The 22,087-nt window shown below is 38.9% G+C and overlaps 1 protein-coding gene across 3 annotated transcripts in view; it reads left to right on the top strand.

Moving 5' to 3' along the window:
* Nucleotides 1–22,087, top strand: part of Ccdc198 (coiled-coil domain containing 198) — a 38,051-nt gene that overhangs the window by 1,253 nt on the left and 14,711 nt on the right. For 2 of the 3 annotated variants that reach the window (XM_047541719.1, XM_047541720.1), the window contains exons 2-4: nt 1,506–1,597; nt 20,560–20,646; nt 21,835–21,936. In XM_047541719.1, coding sequence (XP_047397675.1) covers nt 1,506–1,597; nt 20,560–20,646; nt 21,835–21,936 — 281 coding nt within the window. Of the gene's footprint in view, nt 1–1,505; nt 1,598–20,527; nt 20,647–21,834; nt 21,937–22,087 lie in introns of all 3 variants that reach the window. The other variant, XM_047541721.1, reaches the window with a different exon arrangement.

The raw sequence follows: 22,087 nt of genomic DNA, 5'->3' as shown, positions 1-22,087 counted from the left end.
TCTTTTGATACCTAGCAGATCTTGTCCACAATGATATGCATGAGTATTTCCTATAGAATGATAACTTTAAGTAGTTCTATACAGCTTATTTTATATGTTCCCCAACTTCTTTAAAATATGAGTGGGAATTTTCCTCTTTGTTGCACCGAGGATTCTTTTTTTTTTTTAATCCAAACTCTATCCAAAGTTTTAAGATTATTGGTAACTGGATAGTGAAAGCTGATTTTAGTACTTTAGAGTCCCACCTGGAATTTTTTATTTTTTTGAGAACACAAAATCACATTAATTATAAATAACAAGGCAAGCATGCTGCAGGTTAATCCCAGCTCTACCAAATACCCAATCAAACAATCTTGGACAAGTCACTTCATCAGTTTTCTTCACCTGTAATCAGTGGTGAAAACAACTGCCTGGTATAGCATATGCCATTTTGGGAGAATTTAACTAAATAATGGGGTTATATTTTTCAAATCAGAGTATAAAAATAAGAAGTAGTCAGACTTATGAACAGATTTTGCCGAAAATATTTACATTTTAAATCCAATGTTTTGTTGTTGTTTCTGTCCTCTCATTGTGGTCTCTTCATTGAAAGAAAACAAGGACATAGTTTTCATACTACTAAAAGTTGGAGCAAAGTCCTTAAAGTGGCCAAAGTCTTAAGGATGGAGATGCATAATTCCCCTGGAATTTGCCATTTTAAATGTGAAGTGAAAGTGTAAGGTAGTCTACTTAACAATCTAGAAATCAGATGCATCTAGATTGCCAAGGGACTGGACAAAGATTTCACTCATGCTGTTTGTTCTTGGCAGCAGTACAAGAGCCCAGGATTATAAAATTCATAGCAAACCTACTGAGACTCCCTGTTTCCTAGCAGAGGCTTAACTCTGTATCCCTGGCTTATTTTCTCAGGAAAGAATGTTGATATGTTGTATTACAGTAGTAACTTGGAATTTCCCTAGTTTGGAGGAAACTATTTAATTGTGATCCTACAATGCTAAGCATTGCATGCTCCTATTTGGAAGCTCATCTTCCAATTCTGGGTCACCTTTCTCTGCATCTGTCAATCACTTATTACTTATTTCCTGAAAAAAGATAGGTTATTTTCATTTGTTAAATAAATATATTTTTTCTGATTTCTTATATTTTGGGGAGGAGATTCCATGGAACTATAACAAATCAGTAAGTTTCTATTACTTTCTATTACACAGGCCAAAGTCTGTGTTTCAATTGCATTTATAGTAAATGCATTGTTAATTTTGCAGATCTTCCTCTAAATATCTACCAGAGGAGGAAAGGAGGAAAGTAGAAATTAGACTAAAATTTTATCATTTACATTTATTAAGTAGGAATCCTGTTCCATGTGTTTCATCTCCACATTCAATCTATAGGTTAAACCTATATAACCGAAAAGGTACAAAATGGTGTTAACAAGTGTAATAACTAATGATCTTCTCTCTGATTCAGTGGTAAATTGTTTTAATGGTTTATTCTCATTTCTCCCCCAGTTCTTCAAGCATCCAGGGCCATGTATTTTGACATCCCACTGGAAGAGGGAGAAACAAGTATTATTAAAAGGCATCCACCTCGAAGACTTCAAGTAAGATGAATTTAAGGGGCTTCATAAAGAATTTCTTGAATTTAATAGTAACATCCCGATATAACTGTCATTATAGAAGAGGGACATTGACTAACATTAATGAGAATATTGTTAAAGATAATTTTGCCAATTGCAAAGACCGAACTACTTAGGATTTCCTTTTGTAATGATTTCACTTCCAAAAGGAGCAAGTACACTAACAAGTACCTGGGCACTGACTCATCGGGTGTCTATGTCTAATTACAATAAATAATAAAAACAATGACTCTACTATTCAATTACCACCTTCATTCATGTACTCCACTAAGCCCCCTGTGAGAAAGGAAATCTTATCCTTATTTTACACACGTGGTCAGAGAGCTAAGTAACTTGCCTAAGGACACACAGAGACTGAACACCAGCCAGGTCTCAGAGTCCTATATTCAAAACCATCAGTCCAAATGATCTCCACACCTTCTATCTTTAACCTTTTATTTTCCCAGAAGTTAGCTAGTTGTTGAAATTAGGAACATTAAATCTCAAGACAACGGAACAAAAGCATATAAAATGTATTCATGGTAACAAATGTATAATAGATTCCCTTTAGAAGGCTACAAATTTTAAGGGTTAAAAACTCTAAAAAGTTTCATCCTAGAAAAGGAAAAAGATCAGAGTGGGTCCTTGAAAAGGAACAACAGCTAAAAGGAGGGGTTTGGGTCTTTCTTGGGAGCAGGATCTACCATTGACACGTGAGAAACAGGATTACAGCCAAATCCCACCTGCTACAGAATTCACCCAGATGCCTGAGCCATCCCCAGGGGTACTGACGCTCAATTTTGGGAATTATTTGTTTCAGTTGGTTTCTCTTTATTTGTCTTCTCTAGAAGCTTAAAATTATCATTTGAAATGATTATATCCTTTGGTTCCAAGAAAGCATCTTTTCCCAAATTATTAGAAAATATTCCAAAATATAAGAAACCTCAACAAATATTGTTTAGTTCAAGAAAAATAAATTGTAAGTGCAATAAACGAATACCTAATTTTAAAGTTTTTGAGCATATCTGTGGATAAACTGAATAATTTTAAAACTTGTTTTATTCCTAAACCAAATAAATGCTTCCTTCCTTTTTTTTTAAATCAACCATATTTTTATTTAATATTTTTTATTTGTTATAATTAGTTCTACATGATAGTAGAAAGCATTTATGCATTTTGATAAAGCGTACATAAATGGAGTATAATTTCTCATTTTTCCGATTGTACATATTATAAGATCACATCGGTCATACAATCATATATGATGTACATGAGGTTCATAATGTCTGTTTCATTTACTATCCTTCCTACTTCCATATCCCTTTCCCTCCTTTCACTCCCCTCTACCTAATACAAAGTAACTCTATCCTCCCCTAGTAGCCCCTACCCCTACTGTAAATTACCGTTCGCATATTAGAGAACATATCCAGCCTTTGGATTTTTGGGTTTAACTTATTTCGCTTAGCATGGAATTCTCCAAATCCATCCATTTACCACCAAGTGCCATAATTTCATCGTATATATATATATACCACATGTTCTTTATCCATTCATCTGTTGAAGGACACCTAGGTTGGTTTCATAGTTTAGCTGTTGTGAGTTGAGCTGCTATAAACATTGATGTGGCTGTGTCACTGTAGTATGCTGCTTTTAAGTCCTATGAGTATAAAGAGTAGGATAACTGGGTCAAATGGTGGTTCCTTTCCGAGTTTGCTGAGGAATCTCCATACTGCTTTCCATAATGGTTGTATCAATTTGCATTCCCACCAGCAATGTATGAGTGTACCTTTTCCCCACATCCTCACCGACATTTATTGTTACTTGATAATTGCCAGTCTGACTGGAGTGAGATGAAATGTTAGAGTAGTTTTGATTTGCATTTCTCTAGTTGCTAGAGATGTTGAACATTTTTTCATATATTTGTTGATCAATTATATTTCTTCTTCTGTAAAGTATCTGTTCAGTTCCTTAGCCCATTTATTGATTGGGTTATTTGGGTTTTTTTGGTGAGTTCTTTATATGTCCTGGAGATTAATGCTTATTATGAGGTGCATGTGGTAAAAATTTTCTCCCAAATATGTAGAGTCTTTCTTCACATTATTGATTGTTTATTTTGCTGAAAAGAAACTTTTTAGTTTGAATCCACCCAACTTATTGATTCCTGATTTAACTTCTTGCACTTTAGGGGTGAAGGAAGTCAGGTCCTAGGCTGACATAGTGAAGATTTGGACCTACATTTCTTCCAGTAGGTGCAGGGTCTCTGTTCTAGTGCCTAAGTCTTTGATCCACTTTGAGTTGAGTTTCCTGCAGGGGTAAGAGATAAAGGTTTAATTTCATTTTGTACATATGAATTTCCATTTTCCCCAGCACCATTTGTTGAATAGGTATCTTTCTCCAATGAATGTTTTTGGCACCTTTGTCTAGTTTGAGATAACTATTTATGTGGGTTTGTCTCTGTGTCTTCTATCCTGTACCATTGGTCTACGTGTCTGTTTTGGTGCCAGTATCATGTTGTTTTTATTACTATATCTGTGTAGTATAGTTTTAGGTCTGATACTGTGATGCCTCCTGCTTCACTTTTCTTGCTAAGGATTGCTTTGGCTATTCTGGGTCTCTTATTTTTCCAAATGAATTTCATGATTCCTTTTTCTAGTCCTATGAAGAATGTCATTGGGATTTTAATAGGAATTGCATTAAATTTGTGTAACAATTTTGGTAGTGTGGCCATTTTGACAATATTAATTCTGCCTATCCAGGAGCATGGAAGGTTTTTCCATCTTCTAAGGTCTTCTTCAATTTCTTTCTTTAGTGTTCTGTAATTTTCATTGTAGAGGTCTTTCACCTCTTTTGTTAGATTGATTCCCAAGTTTTTTGTTTTTTTTGAGGCTACTGTGAATGGGGTAGTTTTCTTAATTTCTCTTTCAGTGGATTCATTATTGACGTATAGGAGTACATTTGATTTATGGGTATTGATTTTATATCCTACTACTTTATTGAATTCATTTATTAGTTCTAGAGGCTTTTTGGTGGAATTTTTTGGATCTTCTAAGTATAGAGTCATGTCATTAGCAAATAGTGATAGTTTGAGTTCTTCTTTACCTATTTGTGTACCTTTAATTTCTTTCTTCTCTCTAATTGCTCTAGCTAGAGTTTCAAGGACAATGGTGAATAAAAGTGGCAGAAGAGGGCATCCTTGTCTTGTTCCAGTTTTTTGAGGAAATGCTTTCAATTTTTCTCCATTTAGAATTTTGTTGACCTTGGGTTTAGCATATATGGCTTTTGTGATGTTGAGGTATGTTTCTACTATCCCTAGTTTTTCTAGTGTTTTGAACATGAAGGGGTGCTGTCTTTTGTCACATACTTTTTCTACATCTATTAAGATGATCATATGATTCTTGTTTTTAAGTCTATTGATATGATGAATTATGTTTATTGATTTCCATATGTTGAACCAAACTTGCATCCCTGGGATGAACCCCACTTGATCATGGTGCACAATCTAATGTTTTTGTGTGTGATTTGCCAGCATTTTATTGAGAATTTTTGCATCTATGTTCATCAGGAATATTGGTCTGAAGTTTTCTTCCCTCGATATGTCTTTGTCTGGTTTCGGTAATATTAACCTCATAATATGAGTTTTGGAAGGGTTCTGGTAATATTAACCTCATAATATGAGTTTTGGAAGGGTTCCCTCCTTTTCTATTTCATGGAGTATTGGTGTTAATTCTTCTTTAAAAATCTTGTAGAACTTGGCTGAGAATCTGTCTGGTCCTGGACTTTTCTTAATTGGTAGACTTTTCATGACATTTTCTATTTCATTACTTGAAATTGTTCTGTTTAAACCTGTGTGATCTCCTGATTTAGTTTAGGGAGGTCATATATCTCTAGAAATTTGTCATTGTCTTCAATATTTTCTATTTTATTGGAGTATAAGTTTTCAAAATGGTTTCTAATTATCTTCTGTATTTCAGTTGTGTCCATTATGATATTTTCTTTTTCATCACATATTTTAGTAATTTGGGTTTTCTCTCTTCTTTGTTAGTGTGGCTAGGGGTTTATCAATTTTATTGATTTTTTCAAAGAACCAACTTTTTGTTTTGTCAATTTTTTCTTTTGTTTCAATTTCATTGATTTCAGCATTTCAGCTCTGATTTTAGTTATTTCCTGTCTTCTACTGTTTTTGGTGTTGATTTGTTCTTCTTTTTCTAGAGCTTGGAGATGTAATGTTAGGTCATTCATTTGTTGACTTTTTATTCTTTTTTTCTTTTTAACTTTTTTTTGTTGGTGGACACATACCTTTATTTAATTTATTTATATGTGGTGCTGAGGATTGAACCCAGTGCCTCACACATGCTAGGCAAGCATTCTACCACTGGGCAACAACCCCAGCCCCATATTCTTTTAATAAATGAACTCAATGCAATGAATGAACTTCCTGTTATTACTGCCTTCATAGTATCCCAGAGATTTTGGTATGTTGTATCAGTATTCTCATTTACCTCTAAGTATTTCTTCATCCTTTATTTCTTCTACAATACATTCATCATTCAATAGTGTATTATTTAGTCTCCATGTGTTAGAGTAGCTTCTATTTTTTATTTTATCATTGATTTCTAGTTTTCATTGCATTATGATCTGATAGAATGCAGGGTTTTATCTCCATTTTTTTTATTTTTTTTTTATTTACTAAGTGTTGCTTTGTGGCATAAGATATGGTCTATTTTACAGAAGGATCCATGTTCTGCCAAGAAAAAAGTGTATTTTCTCAATAATGGATGAAATATTCTATATATGTCTGTTAAGTCTAAATTATTGATTGTATTATTTAGTTCTACACTTTCTTTGTTTAGTTTTTGTTTGGAAGATCTGAGAGAGGTGTGTTAAAGTCACCCAGTATTATTGTGTTGTGGTCTATTTGATTCTTGAAATTGAGAAGGGTTTGTTTGATATACACAGATGCTCCATTGTTTGGGGCATAAATATTTATAATCATTTTGTCTTGCTAATGTATAATTCCCTTAAGCAATATGAAATGTCCTTCCGTTTCCCTTCTGATTAACTTTGGCTTGATGTCCACTTTATCTGATACGAGGATGGAAACCCCTGCTTGTTTACACAATTCATATGAGTGATATGTTTTTTCCTATTGGTTCGTCTTCAGTCTGTTGATGTCTTTGCCTATGAGGTGAATCTCCTGGAGACAGCACATTGTTGGGTCTTGTTTTTTAACCCAATCTACCAGTCTATGTCTTTTGATTGATGAGTTTAGGCTATTAACATTCAAGATTATTATTGAGATATGATTTGTATTCCTGGTTATTTTGGTTTATTTCTGGTTTTTAATTTGATTCAGTGTCTCCTTTGATTGACTATTCCTTTAGTGTAGTTCCTTTCTTTGCTGATTTTCACTTTTTTTTTCACTTCATCTTCACGGAATATTTTGTTGAGAATGTTCTGTAATGCAGGCTTTCTAATTGTGAATTCTTTTAACTTTTGTTTATCATGGAATTAATTTTTCTGGATATAAAATTCTTGATTGGCACCCATTTTCTTTCAGAGCTTGAAATATGATGTTCCATGACCTCCTAGCTTTGAGGTCTGGATTGAGAAATCAGTTGAGATCTGAATTGTTTTCCCCCTATATGTAATTTGCTTTTTTTCCTCTCATGGTCTTTAAGATTTTATCTTTATTCTGTGTTTTAGTCATTCTTATTATAATGTGTCTTGGTGTGGGTCTACTGTAATTTTGTACATTTGGGGTCCTAAAACCTCTTGTATTTGATTTTCCATTTCATTCTTTAGATTTGGGAAATTTTCTGATATTACATCATTGAAAAGATTGTGCATTCCATTGGTTTGTATCTCTGCTCCTTCATCTATCCTGATATCTCTTAAATTTGGTCTTTTCATGTTATCCCATAATGCTTGAAAGTTCTGTTCATGATGCTTACCATCTTCTCTGCATGGTCAATTTTACTTTTCAATATCAAATATTTTGTCTTCGTTGTCTGAGGTTCTGTCTTCCAAATGGTCTTGTCTGTTGATGGTGCTTTCCATTGAATTTATAATTCAGCTTATTGATTCTTTCATTTCAAGGATTTCTGGGGTTTTTTGTTTTGTTTTGTTCTGTTTTGTTTTCAGAATCTCTAACTCTTTATTAAAGTGATCTTTCGCTTCCTATATTTTCTTTTGATTTCACTCTTTACACCATCCTTTACTTCACAGATCAGTTTATGTACATTCTGAACTCCTTCTCAGACATTTGTTCTACTGTATCAGTGGATTCTCTTACTGCAGCATCTTGGTTTGTTTGGGGCACCTGTCCCCTTGTTTTTTCATGTTGCTTGTATATTTTCCCATCTAGTTGTGTGGATCTAAGGAAGTACAAATTCTACCATGTAGACCTATATTGTGCTGAAGATTTCCAATACCCCACCTTTAAAAAGGAGACCAACATCAATAGTACCCAGTGTAAACAATACATAGCCTTAAGTCTAATAGCTCCCACTAAGATGTCTACTACTTTCTCACTATAAACAGAAATGATGAGCTCAATCACTGTCCACAATATAAACAGAAAATTTGCCAAAAGAGTTTACAATTTCAAATGGTGGACAAAGACAGAACAGAAATAGTGTAAGATGTGATGTTCACAAGGAAAAAAGAGAGAAGTTAGAAGTAAAAATCCACAGGAAAAGTTGAAGAGGAACCAACAGAGATTGACTGTCAGGTGGAGAAAGGTAAAAAGGGAATCCAAGAAAACAGAAAAGCAAGAGGAAGAATACATATAAAGAGAAAAAAAATCAAAAATATAAGAATATACAACAGAACTGCAAAACACCATGCACATATCACCGTTCTCAACAAATTGATGCATGAAAAATACCTGACTGGAAATATGGTGGAGAGAGATATTGGAGAAGAAAAATATAAAAATAAAATAAAACTCAATGGAAAATTGAACAACTGTCTCTGTAGGCATTTGAAAGTTTCTCAGGCCTGTCTCTGTCTTCCCACAAGACTGCCTGGCCCAGACCAGCCCTGGCAAACCCAGTCATGATCCCACCAATCTGGTCTTCAGATATCCCAAGTTCAGCCACATTGCAGTCCCAAGATCTCAATGCTCCTGGAATTTGGAGAGAGACCACCAGGGATGAGCAATCCTGAGAACATTAACTAGATGGCGGCCACCAGCACTCCCAGAGGGAAGACCCCAGGTGCAACCAAACCTGCAAGTACCCTGACACTGAACCTCCTGGTCCTGGCCCCAATATGGTGGTGGCAGCAAACCTTCTGGTACCCCAACTCCCCAAGTCCTGACTGGAGTCTCAAGATGGATGTGGCCACGTGCAACCAAACCTGGAGTCTGCTTGGTAACAGACCCCGGGTGGTGGTGGAAGTGGTAGTGGTGGGGGTTCGTGGCAGCAGGCAGCAAGTCAGCAGCAGCTGCAGTGGGTCAGTGTCACTGGCAGCAGGTGGAGGGTCAACAGCAGCAACTGTGGCTGCAGCTGCAGCGGCACCCAGAGAGAAGACCTCCAGGCGACCTCCAGGCAGCAGCAGCGGCCTTGGCACAGCTGTGTCCGCGGCAGCAGCAATGTAGAAGTCAGCCATGCCCAGAGAAAAGACCTGTGGGTGCCTGCGGCAGCAGCGACCAGAGAAAAGAGCAGCCTCGGGGCAACTGTGCCCCAAGAGAAGACCTCCAGGTGATGGCAGCCGCATCTGCCCGAATGCTTCCTTTCAGTGGAGTGTGTTTAATGTATGTCTCTGTGAAGACTCTAAGTCAACTAACTCAAACAGAAGACATTACTACAACCAGTGAAAAATATCTGTGTAGCACTGTACAGTTCACAAAGTACTTCTATTTTCTATCAAACCTAAAGAAGCCAAGGTCAGGTTTCTATTCTCCCAATAGTCCATCAAGCTCAAAAAAGGACTTTGATATTTCAGCATCTAATATAACACCCCCCACACTAACCAACCATCTTAAAAATGAAATCAAGAAAAATTACTGGGCTCAGTGGTGCACACCTATAATCCCAGCTCCTTGGAAGGCTGAGGGAGGAAGATTATAAGTTCAAAGCCAGTGTTTTAGTCAGGTTTTTTTGCTGCTATGACTAAAAGATCTGACCAGAACAATTGTAGAAGAGGAAAAGCTTATTTGAGGGCTCACGGTTTTGGAGATCTCCGTCCATAGACAGCTGGCTGCATTCCTCTGGGCTCAAGGTGGGTTGAACATCATGGTGGAAGAGTGTGGTGGAGGCAAGTGGCTCACATGATGATTAGGAAGCAGAGAGAGTCCACTCACCAGATACAAAACATATACCCCAAAGCCATGCCCCCAGTGACCCACCTCTTCCAGCCACACCCCACCTACCTTCAGTTACCACTCAGTTAATCCCATGGGGACGGATTAATTTACTGATTGGATTAAAACTCCCATAACCCCATATTTCTCCTCTAAACCTCTTGCATTGGTTCACACGTGAGCTTTGGGAAACACCTCATATCAAAACCATAACAGGCAACCTTAGCAACTTAGCAAGGTCCTAAGCAACTTAGCAAGATCCTATAGCAAATTTAAAAAATAAAAGAAGCTGGGGATGTGGCTCAGTGGTTAAGCACCTCTGGATTCAATCCCTGGCAAGGAAGGAAGGAAGGAAGGAAGATGGACAGAGGGAGGGAGGGAGGAAGATTATACAAGTGCAAAGACTGTGTCTCATTTAATTGTATATCTTCAGTCACTAACAATGTGCACCACAGAAAAGTCTGTATTAGAATGAATGAACATCATGTTTGCTGGGGGAAAAACCCTCAAAGTGAACTCCCTGCTACTACAGACCTGGAGCATCCCTGTATAAGGAGTCCAACTGACTACCCAGAGCAGCGGATGTGGTTAATTATAAGGGTATAGGAATGTATCATGGAACCTCAGAGCTGGGAGACACCTGTTGGAAACTGAAAGGCAGAACTGTTTCTCCCCTAAACTGTACACATGTATTAATGTCTCTGAAGATCAGCTTTCTCTGCTCCTCAGGTACACTTGATGAAATATGGCTACCCTGAGCTTGCATCTTTTAGCTCCAGGTAAATGGACAGATTGACCTAAGCCTCTTGTCTTTCATTCCAGATTCCTGGGAGACAAGATATTACTGGCCGAGCTTTGCTTGCGATTCCAGCTCTGATCCAATACAGGCATAAACAGAGGACATGTTCATGCAGTAGAAATGTGGGTGGAAGAGTCACCCTCTAGATTCTGGAATCGGCTCCCAGAGAAGAGGGAAATCACTAGGAACTTGGCAGACACCCCAAAGATATCAGCTATAATTATCTTCACAAATGAGGCTCAGCACATTTTCCACCACAAATGGGTTTTTGAGAGAATAATAAATGCTGGGTTCCTATGACATGCTAATTAATAGCCTAATCTCTGCCCAAAAAAAATTCTTAAAGTATTTTTAATTATTAAACCAAATATAATTGCATCCTAAATAATTTGAACTGTGTACTTGGCACTCTCCATTTCCTGAACATCTACTCCTCAAGTATAGAGCAGGTCATGAACTAAGGTTCCTCAACTTGGAACTGAAATCTGAGGGCCTCTGCCAGGACACTGAATCAAGTGTGCCTACCCCATGGAGAAGAGTTGATCAGCAGCGCCCCCTCTGGTCTGATCACCTTCTCCCCCAAACCTCTAACACCCAGCCTATATTGGATTCCCCCACACACATGCACTGTGACCCCAGATGATTTGCTTGAATAATTCCCCATCTCCAAGGATTTGTTCCAACGTCACCAACTTTAGAAGGCCTACCCTCCTGACCAATTGACTGACAGCAGCAACCCTCATCCCAATCTTCCTGATTCCCTCAACCCTTCACTGTCTTGTCCTTTCCCCAGCATCCCTATTTCAATCTAACATATCAAACACCTTACTTACCTGTTGTGTTCATCGTGTATCTTCTTCACTGCTCCCCTACCTCGCTCATGCTAGAATTAAACCTTCACAGAGCCAGGGATTTTTTTTTTTCTGTCTTTACTAATGTATCTGAGTATCTAGAACAGTGCCTGGCATATAACACCTGGTCAGTAAGTATATGTTGGTTATTGAATGAATGAATTGGAGAAGAAAGAATGATGAGTGTAAATCTGCTGGCGAGAGATAAGGAGGGTAGTTCTGCCTTGAATGGTTTCAACATTGTTTTGGGCCTTAGACCATATTGAGTCTACTGAACCATGAACATGACCTAGACCTTCATTTACTCAGATTTTCTTTTGGATCTTTCAGTAGTGTTTCATAATTTCTCCATGGGGGTCTTGTGCAATTTTTAAGGTTTGTTTCTAGGCACTCGTATCAGTTAGGGTTCAACCAGAGAAGCAGAACTAGTAGAAGTTATATAGTAAAAGACTTGCAGCAAAGAATTGGACTATGTGATTATGGAGGCTGACAAGGCAATCCAACAACCATAGGGCAGGACCTCAGGAAGGGCAGGTGGGACCTCCCAGGCATAAGCTGAAGCTGCTGTCCACTGGCAGAATTTCTTCTTCAATATAGTTTTAGTTTTATTCTTAAGACCTTTCAATTGGGTCAGTAAGGACTACCCAGGTCATCTAAAATAATCTTCACTAAATTCAACTGATTATGGACTTCGATCACATCCTCAAAATATTTCACAGTCACACCTAGATTTGTGTGTGCATAACTGGAGACTGTAGCCTAGCCGAGTTGCCACATGTAACCAACCATCAAATATGTTATAGGACTTTCCCCTTACTTATTGTGAATGAGATCTTTTTTCCCATTTAATTTTCTAAACTATTATTAGTAAATAAAAAAGTTGTAAATTTTTGTATATTGAAATTTGCGATTCACATCTTTATTCACATTCCTTGATAATTCTGATTGTCTATAGATTCTTCTAGATTTCTATAGAGACAATATCATCTATAATTTTTTTCTCTTTCTTCCATATTCTTATTCTTCGTACTTGTTTTCTTGACTTTTGCATCAGCTAGAATTTCTTGCAATGTTGAATACAATCAGTGATGATGGGCATCCTTGTCTTATCTATGGCATTAATCTAAAACTAAGTACATTTGAACATCTCTCATCTGAAAATCTGAAGTCCAAAATCTTCCAAAATCCAAAGCTTTCTGAGCACCAACATGACACCACAAGAGGAAAATTCCACACCTGACCTCATGTGATGGGTTGCAGCCAAATGCAGGTGCACTGAAAATAGGACATAAAATTACCTTCAGGCTATGCTCATAGGAAGTATATGAAACAAATTTTGTGTTTAGACTTGAATCCCTTCCTCAAGAAACCTCATTATGTATATGAAAACATTCCAAAATCTGGAAAAACTCTGAAATCCGAGACACTTCTAGTGCCAAGTATTTCAGACAAAGGACACTCAACCCAAACAATATTTATAATGGGATTTCGATAGGTGTTGTTACCAGTTAGATTCCCAAAAGGAAACAAATGTCACAATCAAATTACAATAATCCAGGAATATTTTCCTTATAACTATGTATGTATAGAGACTTGGGTCAAGAAAATCACAAAAGATACTGCAGTAACCACTAGTGGCTGCCATGGGTAACCACCTCCAGGCCAAGGGACTAAAATAGGGAGAAATTTCTGGAGCCTGGAAGGGGGAAGTTGGGAACAGGGAGCTGCTTTGAGAGTAGCAGGGACCTTCCTTTGAGGGACACAGCCCCCCCAGTATGACTTTGCAGGGAGGGAGACAGAGGAGCAAACACCTTTCTTGTCTTCCCTACTTCAGTCTTCTGCCAGGTTCCCCAGTGGCAGCACCCAATGTGAATTCATAGGCAGGGAAACTGCTCAGTCCTTACAGGCAGTGACCAGGGCAGAGAAATGTGGCAAGTGGATCCAGAAAAACAAATAGAAGATAATTTGCACAATGTCATTTATTTTAATTATGGTCTATGTTAAATTTATTTATTTTTCCCTGTCTATTAAAATAATCATAGGAATTTCCTTTTTAAAAAATTTTTTTGTAGTTCTACAAGGACAGAATGTCTTTATTTTATTTGTTTATTTTTATATGGTGCTGAGGATCGAACCTAGTGCCTCACACATGCTAGGTGAGCGCTCTGCCACTGAGCTACAGCCCCAGCCCCAGCCCCAGCCCCAGTCCCAGCCCCAGCCCCAGCCCCAGCCCCAGCCCCAGCCCCTGGGATTTCCGTTTTAACCAGTGAATAGATTGTAGATTTTATGATGTTGAACTATGCTTGCATCCCTGGCCTAAGTCCTACTTAGTCATGAGATCCATATATAAATATACTGCTAAATTGGGTTTTCTACAGCTGTGTGTATCTATTTTAATAAGTGACATATATAATATTTATATGTTTTTCCAGTTTTGCTGTCAAGATTGAATTAGTCTTGTGAAATGAGTTAATTACCTTTCCCTCTTTTCTACTCTGTAAAACATTTGTTATAACAGGTGTTATCTCTTCCTCTAATGTTTGGTAAAACAGGCCTTTAAAACAATTTTTTACCACCTGGATTTTTAAGGCAAGTGAGAAATTTTTCTGCTAAGAATTTCTTTTATGGTTCTTAGTTGATTTGGGGATCTTATTCTTCTTGCTAATCTATATGTTGACAGGAAATTTTCCATTTTGAATGTGTTGTTTTTTGAATTTGTTGTTTTAAATTCTTTCTTCTTTATATTTGATTTTTTGATAATGCTTATAAAACAAGTCTTTCAACTTGCCTTTAGATTATGCTATTTCATTTTATTTTTTCAGTACTGGGTATAGCACCCAGGACCTCACAAGTGCTAAGCATATACTTACCACTGAGCTACAGCCCCATTCCAATAGTTCTTTTATAAGATAGGCTAATGGAGAACAATGCAGCCCTTGATTTCAATCTGTGAACCTGGTTCTGATTTCCCATTTTATATGGAGCATTTTTAAATCCTTAACCAAAGGAATAACAGCCATCAGGACTACTAAGTGCCTTTGAATCAGCTTCCCCTAAATATTTGCATTTCTGTTCTGTTTTCTGGTCTAGGGAGATGTGTACCTTATATTAAAGCCAAGTCATATCTTTTTTATTTTACATTTTATTTTTTCATTGCTAGATGTTTGGAGCAAACACTATTGAAATATGAACTCCATGCAATGCCTTGATCAGAAATTCCTTCTTGGGCCTTATGATCTCTCACTTCAAACCTGTCCTGGATACCTTTCTCTGCTTCCCAGAACCTTTAAGGACAGATTCTGAAGTTTTGATGCCAGATAGATTTTATATTTTCTTTGAGTTGCTTTCTCCAGTCAGTTCATCTGCCTCTCCTCTTCTTGTTGGAAAAGATTAGTGTTTATCACCAGGTTCAGTGATTTAGGTCTTATAGTTGATTTAATCTCAATTCCTGAATCTCCTAGCGGACATTTCAACTGATTATGCTGGCTATTTGTTTTGTTTGAGAAACCAAATAATTCAAAAGCCTTTAGACAAATAATACATATCTTGATATTATAAAATGATTTTTAAGAAATGTCATTTTACCCATTCTCGAGTAATTCCTTCCATTGGGTTCTCTCAGAAGATGATGAAATGAGGCATCTCACTTCACAGTCAGGGAAAAGGAGCATGCAGATGAACCCAGAATTCTAAGGCAAAGTCGTTTTGCTATTTAGATGAAACCAATTTTCCCAGCAACATTTTCCATAACGTTTATGAGGCCAGGAGCCAATGATTTAAAGGTGAGATGCCATTTGTGATGTCAGTTGCCGCCATCTAGTGGCTTTGTGGAGGAATCATGTGGTATTTTGGTTTCTTTTCAAAGGCCAGGAAAAAAAGGAATTACCTAGAAAAGGTTCCTGAACTTACCTACCACTTAGCCCTTATCATAACTATGAATTTGCCAGGTGAAGTTTCTGACACCTGTAATCCCAGCGGTTCAGGAGGCTGAAGCAGGAGGATCACAAGTTCAAGCCAGCTTCAGCAACTTAAGGAGGCTCCTAAGCAACTTAGCAAAACCCTGTCTTAATATAAAAAATAAAAGAACTGGGGATTGTGGCTCAGCTTAACATTCCTCTGGGTTCAATCTCTGGTACCAAAAAAAAAAAAAAAAAAAAGAATCACAAATTTAAATTGAAAGGCCAAGAATAGAAAGGTCTGTGATTACCCATATCCTTATAATATCAAAGCAAAAACCTGGCCCTAAGAATTTATGGATAGATGATTTTAAATTACTAAAATACCTTGGCTTCTTCAGACTCAATTTATCAATAATACTCTGCAAACAAATCCTCCACAGCCTATTATGATGTAGTTTCTTTATTTATTCGAGGCAGTGTGGAGCCGATGGACTCCAATCTGGAAAGAAATCATCAGAGACCCTGGAAGAGCTTAATGTATATATATATATACACTTATATAATATATAATACATATATATAAATACATATATATACTTATATAATATATAACATGTATTATATATATCTCTCATTTATAAATATATACATACATAAATATACATATATATACATACACATATCTGCAATCTCAGGATATACTACGATCTGCTCAATCTCAATCTCCAGTGAATTGCCCAGAAATTTCTTTTTTTTTTTTAAATTCTAGGAGATCCTGATGATAAACCATGTGGGGAATAAGTGGTAAAGGAAAGAACCTTGGGTTTAGAACTGGACACTCTAAAGCTTGAATCTTGGTGGTGCCACTTTCCAGCTGGCAAACTTGGTCAAGTCATTAACCTCTCTGAAATGGAGATCCTCATAATTATGCAGAGGTGCAGAGGATGCACCTGAGGATTGAGTGAGGTGACATATTTCTACCTGGGTGTTGTGTGCAATGACTGCAAAGTCATACAGGCTTCATCAGAAAGGCCCAAATCCTGAACACTGTCCCAGTGCCAAGTATGGCACAAAAACTCCATGTTCTCCTCACCTCCAGAAATTCCCCCATCATTGCTGATCCTTCCTCCCATATTTGCCTTGAAAGCTCCCTCTCCCTTTGTTTCCCTTTCCCTTCCTTTTCTTCCCTTCTTCCAGCATTCTTAATCAGTTGCTGCAGCCAGTGCTAGCAAAATCCATTTGCTTGACATTTTTGTGTCCTACAAAGTTGAGAGCCAGGGAAACACACTTCTTTTACTACTATTGATTATTTTTCATTACATCTTTGCTAAATTATGTTAAAAGGATCACTTCCTCATTGGAGGTGAAAGTGAAACAGAGAAGTAGTTCCTACCACCAATGCCAACTGCCTGAAACATACAGAGGAGCTTCTTGGCCTTGATGTCTCTTCCCTGTCTCCATACCCTTTGACTTCTTTTCTTCCTTGCTGGGTCAAATTTGGACTGCTCCAGCAGAAAGGGCTGCTGGCTGCTCTCCCCAGAACAGGTCAGTTTCAGGACCAGCAAATGACTCCACAGGAAAGTAGTGGGAAGCCCAAGTCACACTCCCTACTACAGGTGCTGGATACTCATAATCTATTTTCATGGTTCTGCAGTCTCTTTTTACCATAGTCACCTGCTGAGACCCTCTCATCACTCTCCCATTAATTAAAGAGATACCAAACCACAGACAAGAGGGGAAAAGAAAAGACAAATAGAAACACATAGGGAGAAAAAGCTGGGACCAAGTGGGTAGCCAAGTCCTGGTGAGGCCTGACTGACTCCAGAGTTAGTTCAGCAAGTTTATTATTTAGGTTTTGTCATCAAAGGGTTATTTGTGGAAAAGTTTCAGCCAAGCAGACAATCTGAAGGACACAGGACTAGTGAGACATTAGGGTCATCTTGTTTTGCTCAGAATTCACCATCCCTGGAAGAAGGTGCTGAACTCAAGGCCTTGACTGGTAGAGTTATGGGCCTTCGCCCATAGCCACCCCTGGCAAGCATTACCATAGCAACTGGGGCATCTTGACTTGCACCTTTGTACAGGCAGCTCCCAACACAAATGCAGCCACAAGAGTCAGACAGGCCATAATTTAGATCACTGCTCTCCACAGTCACCTTAAAAACCAAACTGGCTTCCAGGTCAACTTGACAATGCATCAAGTCACACCAAAATAAAAAGCAATTTTCAAATAAATGATCACTTGTCTTTGGCATTGGCTAGGGTGGGAGTGGTGCTCACACTGTTGACGGATGCTTGGTATTCTCTGAGTTTCCTCCTCCTGCTTGAGTCACTGCTTCTCAGTCGCCTTGGCCAGCTGAGCCCCATCCGCCAACTTCCCAGTATTGGAGCTCAAGTCTGCTGTCCTTGGCATTGCTCTTCTCAGTCTTAACCTTGCCTGTGACCTTGGTTTCAGTCATGGTCTCCCCAGGGATGATTCCAAAATGTACATCCAACACAGACCTCTCCTCTGAGCTCCTTGCCTGTCTAACTAATTACCTACTTAACTTCTACACTCACACGTCTCCAAGGTGTCTCCAACTCAACCTGCTGCAAACCAAATTTGTATCTTCCTTCTAAATCCCGCCCAAGTCAGGTCTTCCTCTAGGGTCCCCATCTCAGTACCATCCCTCCTTTGTTCTGGGTGCCATTTGGAGCCTTCACTCTCCCTCACCAACCATAACGGATCTTCTCTGGTCACAGAGCCCTCAATGCTCCTCCATCAACCTCAGTCCCTCATCTCCATCACCTCTGTAACCTCGGTCCATCCTCTTTGTCCTCCTAACTTTTCTCCCCACTTCATAGTTACTCTCCTCTAATCTCATTTCCACACTGCACCTAGAAGGATCATTTTTTTTTAAAAGCAAAATCAATCATGTCAGTAACGAGCTTAAGACTGCCAATGGCTTCCCATTCCTCTTAAGATGGACCAGCATGTTTAGAATGGCCCGCTGGCCCTGCCTGTTTTGTGCTGCTCTTTCCCTCACTTGGAAGTGCAGCTGACTGAGCTCTTTCAGTTCCTTCAACAGATCCCATGCTAGCCCCTGCCTCGGACTCCCAATCTTCCAAATTCAGGTCCTTCTCAAGAAACTGTCTTGGACTGTCTCTTTAGCTTTTTCCCTCCTGCTGTATCGCGTCCCCTGCCCGCAGAGAAACACGAAACCGGATCAGGGCAAGTTCTTTATTTTCCGCAGTCTGCTTCTTCTGGCTGGCCAGCAGCTGCGGGCCGCTCTTGCAAGCGCCTTACATTACATACAACAACCAATCAGCTTATAGATCACGAGGGGAAAGCATGGACAGTAATGGAGCACAATAGTGTGGATATAGCAATCATGCAGTGTCCACGAGGACCCATGACCAATCACATTAACTTCCTCAAAATACGCCACTTGTTGGCAGAGAGTATTAGTCTGCTGGAGGTACCTGGTTTGTTCTCAGCACTTCCTTGGCACCTTGCCAGGCGCCATCTTGGCCACGCCGAAGGGCTGGGGGTCCGCGGCACCCCGACACTGCTGGCCTTCCAAGATTGTTATAGCAAAGTATGCCAAGCTCTGTGACTTGTACAACATAAACTTATTATAACTCAGTGCTGGGGATGGGAAGTCTGAGATCAAGGTGTCAATAGGGTTGGGTCCTTCTGAAGGGAGATGTTCCATGCCTTTCCCCTAGCTTCTGGTGGTTTGCTGGTGCTCTTTGACATTCCTTGTCTTGTAGAAACACTACCTTGTCTCTGCCTTTGTCTTCACATGGTGTTCTACTTGTAAATGTATCTGTGTCTACATTTCTCCATTTTATGTGAAAACCATCATATTAGAGTAGAGGCCCATCCTACTTTAGTATGTCCTATCTCAACTAATTACCTCTGCAATGATCTTATTTCCAAATAAGATCAGATCTTGAGGTACTAAGGGTCAGGATTTCAACATACGAATGGGAGAGGGCATAATTCATCCCATAACATGCCCCGTTCATTTTCAAGGTTGGGTTCTCGGATTATATATTGTCAAAGACTTTTTTATTCAAAGCACGGATACAGTTTGTAATCATCAGTCAAATAATTACATAAGCAAAAGTCAACCTGTTGCCCATAGATTATAAGCTCCATGAGGGACATCTCCATTTTTGTTGGTCATTACATCCCCATGCCTGGCATGCAGCAATCACTCAGAAAATGCTCACTGGGTGAACAATAAACTCTCCAGGCCCCTCACTGCATGTCAGTGTGAAGAGACCAACTTCATCTCCCAAGTCTGCTCAGTCCCTTCTGTGTCTCACTATTCAGCTTGTGGAACATAAAGACATCTGAGATTTTAAAAAGGATATAGGCAGGGGTTGGGGTTGTGGCTCAGTGGTAGAGAGCTTGCCTAGCATGTGTAAGGCACATGAATAAATTAATAAAATAAAGGTCTATCAACACAAAATAAAATAAAAAATAAAAAGGTTATAGGCAGATCCATGGACATCAGTTGCCACCCAGTCTTAATGACCCCTCAAAATTCCAATGTGATATTCTCCATGAAACCTCGCCTCTGCTAGAAAAAGACATCTCTAAAGTTTGTTAACACATTGCACTTTCACTTTAAATGTGTCTCATAATCACCCATGATTGTCACTGGGGAAATCTGAGTGAGCTTCTCTGGAGTTCTTAAAAACAGGCCCCTTGCCTAAGAACTAGATTAGGTCAGCTGGGTGATCAAGAAATGAGTAAAATAAAGTAATCTCCTGGTGCCTCTTTCACCTCTAATATTCTAAGACCTTGCTAATTTGATAACTTTGAACGTGCAGTGCAAACAGAAAACAATTCTCAGTCTCTTAACTCTCGGACCAATATTTCAATTAGTAAGTCACCTGCAACGGTGCGATAGAACAGTAAGAACCAGACAGGTCAAAAAGCCGTTTGCACAGATAAGACTGTAATGGTGTTGGGATCACCTTCCCCGTACGCTTGCAGAAATAAGTGCTGCTGCAAAGTGTTCAGAGAGTTTAATGACTGGCTTTTGTTTCATCATCTCATGGCATGAGGAATGCTGAATACTCTAATGTTGGACTTCCAGAAGCTCGAACCCATTGACCTGCCACAAGTAATTACCTCTGAAAGACTCCTGAGCCATCAAGAAACCTGGACAAGGCACAAAGTAAAGGTGAGCTACGGGAGGCCCCCGAGGGGTGGTTAGCAGGGGACAGGCTGCATGGAGTTAGGGCACGCGGTCCTTCTCATGTCCTGCCTGCACTGAAGAGTTCAAAGCCGAATCAAACAAATCCTTTGCAGTTAGAACCTTTCAAAGCTATCCATTCTCACCTGTGCAGGCCTCCAGCCCACAGCTGCGCTTTCCTGTCGGATGAGCTCTGCCCCCTCTCTGTTTTGTGGGGACAACAGAACGATGTCAGTGAGAAAGAGGGATTTTACAGGGAAACTGGCAACTCTAGAAGTTTTTAGTTCTGTGAAAAATCTATGATTTTTCCCTTTCTTTCTCCCCCCAGTTTAAACCTTTCCCTTCATTCTCAGTTTGCAGGAGAAATCTTATCCACAGGTCGTTCCTGATTTTTCTGTCCCTAACTCACCAAAATGGGATCCTGGGGGAGGTCTTTCACTGTGCCTTTTCCTGCCGTATTCTGATAATGCTTTCCTGAATAGAACTCCTCACACGCAGAAACAAAAACTATGAGGTAGGGCCAATTTTCCACAGGTTCCACTAAGTCATTGCAGAGCCTTCCAGGAGCTGCTATGAAACCAGCTGACTTGGTGTGATGACTTGATGTCCAAGTACAGTAAGATCCTCCAGGTCACTTAGTGCTGACAATACCTGCAGAGATGGACCCCTCCCTGAGTTTCCTCCCTAAATGGCGATACTCCCCAGGGCTTATACTGGCAAATGAGAATACTCTATAGGGAAATAGGTTCCATTTAACCAGTCAGTGGCTCTTCTATAACCAGCCCATCAGTCAATGGTAGAAGAGGCGAGGAGAGAAAGGAAGGTGTCATTTAATCAGAACACATTTCTGGAGAGATAATAATAAGCAGGGGAAATCTTATATTGTCAAAATGAGATTTTCAAAATGGAATTATCAAAGCCTTTGCATTCAAGGTCTGCAAAGCTCTACAGGAACCTTTAAAACTACATTATACATACTGCAAAATGCCACTTCACTCACTGATAGCGATACAAAGGACTTGTCAGGGACACACAGTAGTCCACATTTATCATTGCAAGAAATCTCTATGGATTATGATGGTTTAAGATCTCACTGTGTTCCAAGAAGGATTTAAGTTTGTAGATTGCAGTCAATTACAAATTACCCCATACTAATGACTGTGTCATCTTTCATAGCAAGAACTGGAAAAGAAAATGCAAACTCCAACATATACTTCTGGGAAAAGACAATATTTGCATAAGATGCAAATGCTGGAAATGAACCGTAAAAGACAAGAGGTAAATATAAGAAGAATGTCATATTTACCAAATGTATAACATAAAATCACCACCCTGGCACGTGAATATAGTCAACTATGCATATCTAGTCTTGACTTAGCATCTTGAAAATCATTGGAGCTAAAGATTCAACTACTGAGCCTGGAAAGAC

This window comes from Sciurus carolinensis, chromosome 2, assembly GCF_902686445.1.
Source record: "Sciurus carolinensis chromosome 2, mSciCar1.2, whole genome shotgun sequence".
NCBI lineage: Eukaryota > Metazoa > Chordata > Mammalia > Rodentia > Sciuridae > Sciurus > Sciurus carolinensis.
Note: the sequence above shows the minus strand (reverse complement) of the source record. Positions and strands in the feature narration are given on the sequence as shown.